Below are 11,791 nucleotides of genomic sequence, written 5' to 3'. Positions count from 1 at the left end.
TTCTTTGAGCTGTAAAGTTTGATGACCATGCCTTATAAAAACCAGTTTTTTAAACAAAAAACTAGTTTTATTGCAAATGCATTTTTCCTTTTTCTCACCTATAAAATTTACAATAATTTTGAGACTTTAAAGCAGTATTGTCTGTTTTTAAGTATATTTAATTTTGTCTCTTAAAGTTTATGTATTTGGAGAGAGAGAGAAAGGTGATCTTGTAACTCCAGTGTCTAAAATGTGTTCTCTCTCTTCTCTTCCTCTTTGCCTGACTAAATCCTCTAAATCACGAGGGTCTCAGTTTATTTTTTTATTTTGTAAAATATTTTATTTATTTGAGAGAGAGGGAAAGCATGAGTAGTGACAGGACAGAGGGAGAAGAAGCCTCCCCGCTGAGCAGGGAGCTGGATATGGGGCTCAATCCCTGAGATCAGCAGATCATGACCTGAGCTGAAGGCAGATGCTTAACTGACTGAGCTACCCAGGCACCCCAGGATCTCAATTTAAATGTCATTTCTATACCCTTTTCTTTCCTTCTTTTCTTGCCTCCAGACCAGGTTGGCTGCTAATCTGATTTATATTTCCATGACATCAGTGTTTTTCTCCCAATGCTCATTCATTTATAAATTTTGATCTAAGATATATTCTCTTCACTAAATTACTAACTTCCTGAGAAGAGGAGCTGTTTCAGGCTTGTTCATGACTATTCTTAGTGGCAAGTAAGGTCTAAAGTACAGTAGAGACTCAATAGATGATTATTGAATTAATTTATGATGGAATTTACAACTGATACATGGTAGACCTTCAATAAATATTTGTTAAAGAGTCAGTAAAAGAAAACTAGAATTTAGCCTAGCTAAAACAAAGATAACTTAAAAAAAGCATGACAAGGTAAAATGCATTAGGGTGTTCAAAGACCAGACCTTCTCTTAAGGAAATTTTAAATTGGCATGACTAGATAGCACTTTTAAAATTACTACTTGTAGCTGTCTCTACTAGAAAATTTCTCCATTAAAATTTGGGAATAAATAATTTAAAAATATTTCCTTCTGGATAATCTAGTAGATCAGAAACAAAGGCAGATTTTTAGAAATTTAAATACAATTAGCCAACGTGTAGTACATCATTAGTTTCAGATGTAGTTTTCAATAACTCATCAGCTGCATACAACACCAGTGCTCATCACATCATGTGCCCTTGCAATGGCAGATATTTCGAAACAATTTTTGGGGCGTAGTTTCACTAATAAGCTTTATAATCATGTCAAATTCTTTAGAATTTCTGGGAGGATAAATACATTGATATATATAGAAGAGCATAGAGAAGAGATTGTTTTTGGTATTTTAACCTTTGACAATAATCCATACCAAAGATTTAAGAAATTGACAAATAAATGGAAAGTTTCCTATTACCATGGTAAAATTAGAAATTGCTTAAAAATGGAAAATAGAGATTTGAAACTAAAAGTTTCGTGAAAAAGGAAGAGGTTCTAAAATGAAACATATATACAATGACTATTTTTATGGCTAAATCTTATATCAAAATGTATAACAGTTTCTAAAAGGTAGTATTTTAAAAATGTATTCCCATTTATTTATGAATTCAAATATTTTTGAGGCTTATTCTGTTTTCATTTCAGGAATAATTTACAAAATAACTGAATTAAACTCTTAACCATGTTTTTGTGAATTGCTTTTGACAGTTTGCCTGTTATATTTTCCTGGTTTTTACCCATTTAATAGCAGGGATGGTTAGACCAGTCATTATACTGAAGTTCTCTTGTGGATTGTGTTTCAATTTTTTAGAAAATTCTTAATGGTTCTAGTTACCAGAGGTACGGAAGGCAGAAATATTAGTTAATTTTAAGGTTTTCAGATGGTTAGAGAATTTTAAAATATTGTCTTTCCAGACGCTGAAGTGTTTGACACATTTGGACTTGCACAGTAATAAATTTGCATCATTTCCCTCTTACCTGTTGAAAATGAATTGTATTGTCAACCTTGATGTCTCTCGAAACGACATCAGCCCCTCAGTAGTTCTGGATCCTACAGTGAAGTGCCCAACCTTGAAACAGTTTAACTTGTCATATAATCAGCTGTCTTCTTTTCCTGAGAACCTTGGCGAAGTGGTAGAGAAATTGGAACAGCTCATTTTAGAAGGGTAAGAAAGGTGTTCATTAAATACAAAAGGGTTGCCTCTTATTGAAGTTTCATAAGATTGACAAAATATGCTGACATAATTTTTATAGTAGTGAGTTTTAAACCGTAATATGATAAAAGGATGAGGGAATTAAAATTATAACTTCTATCAATTTTCCCAACTAATTTTAAAATTAATAAATCTGCTTTGATGCTCTTCGAAGGCAAATTGTTCTGGTGTTTTTCTTCAAAGCATATGAATTTATGAAATTAATCCTCATTTTGTTTCTTATGACTAGAAATAAGATACCAGGAATATGTTCCCCCTTAAGCCTGAAGGAACTGAAGATTTTAAACCTTAGTAAAAACCACATTACATCCCTAGCAGAGGACTTCTTTGAGGCATGTCCTAAAGTGGAGAGTTTCAGTGCCAGAATTAATTATCTTGGTAAGTGTTCTGTATGAGTCTCCTCCTAAATAATCTTTTTGAGTATTATAGGATTAGTCATATGTGGAGATGTTAGGTGAAGATTTAAAGATGGAATTTCAATTTAAATTTAATGGAGGAGTTTCAGATATAAAGTTAACAGGTCAGTGATTAAAAAAAAATGTATTACCAAGCCATGAAGACATCGAAGGAAACTTAAATGCATATTGCTAAGTGAAAGAAGCCAATCTGAAGAGGCCACATACTAGATGATTCCAACTATATGCCATTTTGGAAAAGACAAAACTGTGGGGACAGTAAAACAATCAGTGATTATCAGGAGTTTAGAGGGAGGGAGAGAGGGATGGGAGGGTGAGTGGGATTTTTAGGACAGTGAAACTATTCTGCATGATACTGTAATGTGGATACCTGTCATTATACATTTGTCAAAACCCAGAGAATGTACAACACAGCATGAACTCTGTTGTAAATGATGGATTTTATTTAATAATAATGTATTAATATTGGCTCATCAATTATAGCAAATACATCACGCTATGCAAGTTATTGATAATAAGGATAAAAATGTGTGGAGAGAAGGAATGATGGTAAGGAAAAAAGGGGTTTATGGGGACTTCTGTACTTTCTGCTCAATTTTTCTGTATACCTAAAGCTACTCTAAAAAATAGTTTAATTTTAAAAAGTTTAATTTTAATACTAAAAAATTAAAATTTTGAGTACTGAAAAAAATTACAAATTAAAACATTATAGTAGAGTGCTCATAGGTTAAAATGACAGTTCCTTGGACTCCAAATAGTCTTTATACTATGGTTCATTTTACTCTGTGAAACTAAAAATTCATATGACTGCATGCAATTCCTGAAGCAGGAATACTGAGTTTCCTACTGAAGTTTGCTCAATTGTTTGGATTATAAGTATACTTACTATTATTATTTCTTTTAGAAATAAAATTAACCAGTCAACAGTTTTCAAATTAGTAGGGTTAATGTGTATTCATTGAGCACCTGCTCTCTGCAGAATATTACAATAGTACTTAATGTGATCATCACTTTTATTAAAAGTTGGGGAATATTCAAAGTTCTCTTAGCATGTGAGATAACAGAGAATTAAGTTTATTTGTAGTCTACCTGAACATTCTCATATTAAGGGACAAGTTTATGGGAATAAATGGGAACTCCCTATATTTTATCTTCCTTAAGAAAATAAAGGAGGCTGCATGCACTTTGCCATCCATGTAACTATTCTAAAGTGACAGTATTAAAAAAATAATTTTTAATACTGCTAAAAACAGAATACAATTTGATTTATTCTAAAAGATTTTATTTTGCCAGAACTTTCGGTAGCTAGTAGTGATAAAAGCTATGCTAGCTTGCATAATATTTTCCCCTTCCTCTTTTCCTCTAGGCCTCCTGAATATTGACCATATTCCTACCATGAATCTGAAAACTGGGAATAGAGGGGTTCCCTCCTAGTGAGCAAAGTAAACCCAGTCTGTGTCCTTAAAAGAATAAATAGGTTCAGAAGATGGGCATTCAATAAATGAGCTAAAATGCTGAGGAAAAGTTGAGGCTGCTACCTCAGGGGGATCTCATCTAGACTGTGGAGACCGGGAAGTGTCTCTGTGTCTGTGATACTCAAGTTAGGTCTGGAAAGAGGCGCATCTCAAGGACCCTGAGACTTGGTTAATGTCATCTGAGCTATCTCACAGCAATCCTGTAGGGTAGGACAGGTATGATGTCTGCTTGACTGGGGAAATGGAAGCCCTGAGATTTTCGTGTGACATATTCAGAAGCATAGAATTAATTAACTAGTTGTGAAAGCTCGAATATAGCTAAGTTCAAAAATCTGTTTGCTTTGCGCTACACAACTGTTAGAGTTTTAGAAGTGGTCTTACATTTGGAAAGATGCTTTAGGGAGGTGATAGCTGAGTGGGACTACAACCATTACAAATAAATCTATGTGAAATGCAATTTCAGTTCTTTGAATTCACGAGTCTTTTCCATATGCCATCTAAACTTCCTAATTCTTAAGGGAGAATCATTTATTTTGCCACAAATACTTTTCAGATATAGGTAAAAAATAATGGCATGTTCCTTTTTGTCTCTCAGGAAAAAGAGTTTCTAGCAGGGTCTTGGAATACTTTGACCCTTGAAGATTTTTCTAAAGAAAGCATAACCCGTATTTTTAACCTTTAAAATGCTAAGAAATAAATTCTCAAGTCACTTTCATAGAACCATAGATTTTTAGATCTCTAAAGAATTACAGAGTTCTATTGTTCTAGCTGCACTATTTTACGGATGAAAAACAGGCTGAATGATTTGCTCAGTTTCCAAAATTGTGTTCCACAGAATTTTTTTCCCTGGAGGTACTTCATACTGTATTTCTTTTTTGGAAGTTCTTGAAGTATATGAGAATATTGAGAACACTGAGATATTTCGCTTTATTTTACTTGACGTTTCCCCAGTCTCTTAAGATAATATAATCAAAGAATGCTTTTATTAAGTAACATCCATTAGTATCCCATAGAACACTCTTTACTAGGTGGTACTATAAAGAATTATTTTTTTAAAGATTTTATTTAATTATTCATGAGACACACACACACACACACACACACACACACACATACACAGAGGCAGAGACACAGGCAGAGGGAGAAGCAGGCTCCATGCAGGGAGCCTGATGTGGGACTCGATCCCAGGACTCCAGGATCACGCCCTGGGCCGAAGGCAGGCACTAACCACTGAGAAACTCGGGGATCCCCAATACTATAAAGAATTCTTATCTTTACATTATATTGTATATTTGTATTCAAAGTGTTTTGTTATACTTGCTTAAGAGTAATATGAATTAATCTATGGATTAGTCCATTAATTATGTATGTACACATAATGGTAACATCGTATGCAATTCAGAAGGAATATTCTAATAATTTTTACTTTTGTACAGATGTTAAACAGATGAATTTATGTTTGGACAGTTGTTTAGCTTTCAGATGAAAATATTCTTATAAGTATGGTATATTGTTTTGATGTTTAGTGTTAGGAGTTAGGGAATTACCTTATCTTAAAAGTAGACTTTTTTTTTAATTGTCAGGATGCAGATAGAAATTAAATTGACAGGTCATTGGTAACTGTTCTTATTGTCAAATCCTATGGAAATCTAGTTAAAATGATTAAAATGTCCCTCATCTCCCTTTTATTTTCTTTTAGCTGCTATGCCTTTTTTGCCTTCTTCTCTGACAAGCCTAAAATTATCTCAAAACAGATTTACATGTGTTCCAGAAGCAATTTTAAATCTTCCACAGTAAGTTTATTATTTTAATTTCAAAACCACACGAACTGGAACAAAACTTTCAGAAACTTGGTTTTGATTTAGGCATATCAGTTGATTTATAATTTGTAATTGATTTCTTTTTTTTTTTTTTGTAATTGATTTCTAAAGCTACTCAGTTTAATGTCCTTAAATCTATGAATGTTTTATTTTTACTAGACAAAAGATCCAAGTTGTTGCTTAGACTTTTTAACTTTTATATTAATTTAGGGTACTATTGTGCTGAAATAATTTAAGGTTACTTAACTGTTTTACTGTTATAGACAATTGAGATTATAGTGGCTATCACTTTAACTTTTAAATTTTACTTGCTCTCAGAGGTGAATGTGCTGCTAGGATGTTATTAACTTGAAATTATACTTATGTTTGAAAGATGTTTTTGGTGGAGATTAGGAAAATTTTTATGGGTCCAAGTATTTGAGGATATTTCTGGTTGATTTCATTAAAAATGAAAGCTTCCTGTTAAATACAAATTTAGGCATTAATTAAATATCAAATATGTCATCTTAACTATCATTCTAAATGGGTTATACATTATAAACCAAATCCGTAAGTATGTATGTGCAAATATATGCATATATAGGCAAATAATAGTTATAATCTAGCCATAGAAGATGTCAGACAGACATATAATAGTTAATTTTAATCTAGCTTTAGAATGCATCAGACACTGTTTTAACTGCTCACTGGTGGATCATGTCTTTAATCTTCCTAATAAAACTATTACTATCTCCACTTTATAATGAGAACATTATTTTATTAAAGAGATGAAGTAATCTGTCTAAATCATAGTTCTTAAACACTAGTGACTCAATTTTACACTCTCAACTTGTTCATATAGGCACTTTTAGATTATATTCCTTAAAATGTGTTTGAAAGTCAAATATTTATGAAAGCTGATTAGGAGAGACATGCCATAAAGGTTTGTTCCCAGATAACTAAAAATATTATTTAGGCCTCAGTTACTCTATATTTTTAGACAACGTCTTTCACACATCTTTTGTTGTGAAACAAAAGAATATGCAGTTGGCCAGCTTAAGTCCCCACTGAGGCTAAAAGGGGCTTCTTTTGAACAGCCTGTTGATTCTTGCCTTTATCTAAATTGCATTGTTTATTAGACATACACATCTTATCTCTAATACAGTCCAATTAATTTTATTATTTTGATGCATCTTTATGAAATATGTAGGGCAAAATCCATTGTCATTTTAAAATAAGAGCACGAATGTTGTGCAGACCTGAATCTTGGTCTAGCAGGTACAACTCTGTGAGTTTAGTTAGAATAATTCATCATGGTTCAAATATGCTGGATGAAAGGGGTCGGCATGTAATTGTAAAAGTTCAGGCAACCTTTAATTGTCAAATATATCGCATTTACTATCTTTATTCTTCCTGCATACATACACTTATGTGTGATATGTATGTTTCTCTGCTGTTTCCTGCAAACTTTGGGTTGTGTATTCCCGCATGAAAGCAACCAATGTGCATTGAGAGCCTACTGTATGCAAGACCTCATGTTCAGTGTTGTGATATTTATCACACTGAGACAAGCTGGTAAAAGGTTATGCCCATGCACATTATTAATTAGCTCTAGGACACAGCCTCTGAAGAATACTCCCAGTAATGATAAAAATTGAGAAGAGAAGGGGGGGAACTACATATTTGTAACTCTTCTATAGAAGACATATTTATGAATCTTGTATAGAAATGACTATTTTTGCATTTGTTAATTAAGATTTCTCATGCATCATAAACATTGGTAAACAGTCTTTCATTCTAAGATTGATATTTTATTAGGTTTCTGAACTAAGGAAATTAGGCTTCAATTTAGTTTTTAATGGTTCTTATTCATTTAAATGTTGTTCCTAGTGAGACATGCTTTTTTTCTAGCCATTATCTATCTATATATACACAGAAACACACATGCATAATTAAAATATAAATAATGTTAGTTTTGAAGTTGTGTTTCACTAGGGTGAGAATTTCCTATGTTATTTTATGTATTTTGGAAACACTCATTTGGTTTTTATCTTGACGTTATATTGTTTTAGCTTGCGATCCTTAGATATGAGCAGCAATGAAATTGAGTATCTACCGAGTCCTGCACACTGGAAATCTTTGAACTTAAGGGAACTCTTGTTCAGTTTTAATCAGATCAGCATCTTGGACTTGAGTGAAAAAGCTTATGTGTGGTCAAGAGTAGAGAAACTACATCTTTCTCATAATAAACTGAAGGAGGTAAGAGGTCATCTTATTTGTTTAAAATGACTGCCAATTTAAAAATGTGCCTTTGTGATTTGAAAATATCACAAATTATCATTTTGAAATCTGTTATTTGATATTTCTTACCTTTGGATAAGATCTAGTCATACCCTGAAATAAATGGGCATATTAGCATAAGTTAACTTCCTTAAAAATCACTTTGTGCTCTATTTTTGAAGAATTATATGAATATACATATATTTAATCATGAATGTGAGTAATGTGTTAAGTGTTTTATTTTATCACTAAATCTCTGATTTGCTAACAGACTTGCAAATACTCTACATTTCTCAAGTTGTTGCTAAGCCATCTGTAGTGTGTGTTTTTCAGCCGACTTTTTCTTCCATTTTCTTGAATTTCTGCATTCTTCCATCATGCTGCCCGTTTGTGCAGTGGGCCAGCCTTTGCTTCACTCCATTGCTTCTGTTGTAAATCTAAAACTGATTATTCATTCGTCGCAGAGAAGAAATATGTATTTTTGCCAACTTTTAAGTGTTTTTTGCCTATGAAAGCCAAAAAGAATTAAGTGTCTGAAACTGTGAAGTTCAGAATAACTGTGAATGTTTTTTAGTACCTGATTTTTTTGCCAGCAAATTAATATTTTCTATTATAAAAGTCTTGCATATTGCTTAATAATTTGGAACAGGAAAAAAGCTATTACAATACCACCTAAAGTATAAACATTTAGTTGTATTTTAAGAACAGTAAGTTGCATGTAAGTTTATGACTAGATCTTTATAGCTTTAGTGAAAAAACATGGTGTAAAGGAACAGACTGAAGTCACTGATGATTGGATTTAGATAAATATAAGGAACATCTTTACTTTCAATGTTGTGAGGAGATAAAATATATTACCAATGGATAATAGGCTTTTAAAGATTGTAAATAAGTGACTTGGATTGTTTTGGGTAAGTCCTTTATACTTATGTCTTTAAATATTTATATAGAAAACTATGACAAACCTTTGGAAAGTTTTAGAACTCTGCTGAAAGGTAACACAAGTTGCTGATAGGCTTTCTGAGCCTTTCTTTTTTCCTAGGAAGCATCTTGTTTCTTGGCAGCACACATTTCTTGCTTCCTACCAATAGGATTTTCCCTTTTTTATTTCACTAAGATTCCTCCAGAGATTGGCTGTCTTGAAAACCTGACCTCCCTTGATGTCAGTTACAATTTGGAATTGAGATCCTTTCCTAATGAAATGGGGAAATTAAGCAAAATATGGGACCTTCCTTTGGATGAACTACGGCTTAATTTTGATTTTAAACATATAGGATGTAAAGCCAAAGACATCATAAGGTTAGATAATTTTATTTCCATTTTTAAATTAAGTTCGTTTCGGATTTCTTCCATTACTTTGATGGGTATATAATTACAATTTAGGGGATCCCTGGGTGGCGCAGCGGTTTAGCGCCTGCCTTTGGCCCAGGGCGCGATCCTGGAGACCCGGGATCGAATCCCACGTCGGGCTCCCGGTGCATGGAGCCTGCTCCTCCCTCTGCCTGTGTCTCTGCCTCTCTCTCTCTCTCTCTGTGTGACTATCATAAGTAAATAAAAATTAAAAAAAAAATTACAATTTAGGAAATAATGTATAGTACTGTTTATGGTGATATGCTGTGTGTCATTTGCCATTTATTTAATAAATGGGTTTATAAGGTGCCCCTACAGAACTTTTCATTTTCTCCTAGCCACACTAATGTTGAGAGCATAACTTCTCCTGATCATGCTTGTCATAGAAATGGACTGTAAAAGGAAATTATTTTTTCACCTCTTGCTACAAATATATATTCTAAAGAAATATAGCAGAGTATAATAACTTCTCAGGCTGCATTTTATATAGTAAATTGTTATCATATGTCTATTATATCTTAAAGCATTATAGATACTTAAATAATATAAAATTACTAGCTTTGATCTTACCTGGGAGGATGAGTAACCTACTAACTCTGGTAATTTTTGAAACCACCAAAATTTTCCAAGTATCACTGTTTCTGGTCTTTACACTTGGTGAGCTTCAAATGCCTTTGGTAATGGACTTTATCTCATTCTCTGTTACCTTTTGAGCATGTCAGTCTTATTGATACTTACTTGTAAAACTGTTTATTTGCATTTCCACAAAATTATTCCTATCTATATTTATCTTTCAGGTTTCAGCTCAATCATCAACTCTCAATGTATCCCTGACTTGACTATAACATCCAACAAGGCAGGGACCATGGCTATGTTCACTCATAGTTTGATTCTTTGTATCTAACACAGAATCTGGCATACAATTTATAATTGTTGAGTTACCAGTGAAATACATAATTACCTAATTCTCTTCTGCTTTAATTTTCTTAAATTATATTTAACTTTTGATCTCTTTTTATGAGGAAAGATTTGGTTTTCTGTCCTCCTGGGCTTGATTTAATTTAAAAAGAAAGACTATCACCAGCTACGCTAAACTTGACTATCTTTCATCCTACCTAATTGTTTCCCATGATTTTCCCTTCTGAAACTGGATAGAAGGGATTGATTCAATTCTTGGCAAGCATTTAGTAGGACTACTTTTCAGTGTGTTATGCTATATTATCAAGCCACTATATCTACTTTTAAATGTGTTCAACATTTTTAGAAGGGAGAGACCTGGAGTAGTTTAGAAACTGTAGGCATCATTTGCTTTTTTAAAGAATGACTTTTTCAAAGAGTTTTGAATTCTTAATAAATAGATATTTGAACCATTGATATTCTTGCTTATTTATAATGCAAACAGAACTTAAGTTATATGTGAGAAAATGATTTCAATAATAGCAGGCACAATATCTCATCTGTCAGGTTGTTTTTCTAAAGCATCAAATAAATCATGAATTACTCCATATTCCTTTTAGAGAATGATTTATTTTGCTCCTCTAATTTTAAATTTTAGCAACATTTTAACATACTTGACATATAACACCTTTTTATATTTAAAATTTGGTATTAACATTTAACATAAAGCATTTAAAATCTAGTATTAATTTAAAAGTGGTTTTATTAGCCACCTACAGCACTTCTAATTAGTTTTGATTATTTTTTTCATTAAGACTGTTTAGGAAAAGCATCATATTCTCTGCTGATAGTATAATAGTTTACATGCATTAATTTATAATATAACCAGTATGTTCTCAGTCTCCATTTCCATTTTATACATGCATACATATATATGAATATATAGATTATATATACCATATATGAATATATGTGTACACACATATGCAGTCACACATAATATATCCAATATGACATCACTATCAAAGTTTAGTGTAGCAGTATGCACATATATTCTACTTTGCTGCTCTGGCATATGGGTTTTATAAAATTTTAGACCTTCCAATTTTTAGGGTTTTTTTTTCATTTTTTAGGGTTTTATTTGTGTTATTTAAAGAATATATATCTCTACACACACGTGCATATGTATAATTCTAATTAGTTCATGATTATCAGCAGTCTAAGTATTGCAAACATTTTTATTGTTTCTGGTGATAATGTAATGTGTTATTATATTTGATAATGCTACCAATCATTTCAACTAACTACACTAACATCACTAACAAATCTATGCACTAAGTGTATTGAAAAACATGTACCTTATTAGGTATATGGG

At 32.3% G+C, this 11,791-nt stretch overlaps 1 protein-coding gene across 3 annotated transcripts in view; it reads left to right on the top strand.

The window, feature by feature from the left end:
• The window catches only part of LRRK2 (leucine rich repeat kinase 2), a 140,135-nt gene that overhangs the window by 65,837 nt on the left and 62,507 nt on the right, over positions 1-11,791 (top strand). For all 3 annotated transcript variants that reach the window (XM_072765568.1, XM_026000120.2, XM_026000121.2), the window contains 5 exons: positions 1,901-2,151; positions 2,429-2,577; positions 5,790-5,883; positions 7,962-8,148; positions 9,287-9,468. In XM_072765568.1, coding sequence (XP_072621669.1) covers positions 1,901-2,151; positions 2,429-2,577; positions 5,790-5,883; positions 7,962-8,148; positions 9,287-9,468 — 863 coding nt within the window. The remainder of the gene's footprint in view (positions 1-1,900; positions 2,152-2,428; positions 2,578-5,789; positions 5,884-7,961; positions 8,149-9,286; positions 9,469-11,791) is intronic.

This window comes from Vulpes vulpes, chromosome 8, assembly GCF_048418805.1.
Source record: "Vulpes vulpes isolate BD-2025 chromosome 8, VulVul3, whole genome shotgun sequence".
Lineage (NCBI taxonomy): Eukaryota > Metazoa > Chordata > Mammalia > Carnivora > Canidae > Vulpes > Vulpes vulpes.
Note: the sequence above shows the minus strand (reverse complement) of the source record. Positions and strands in the feature narration are given on the sequence as shown.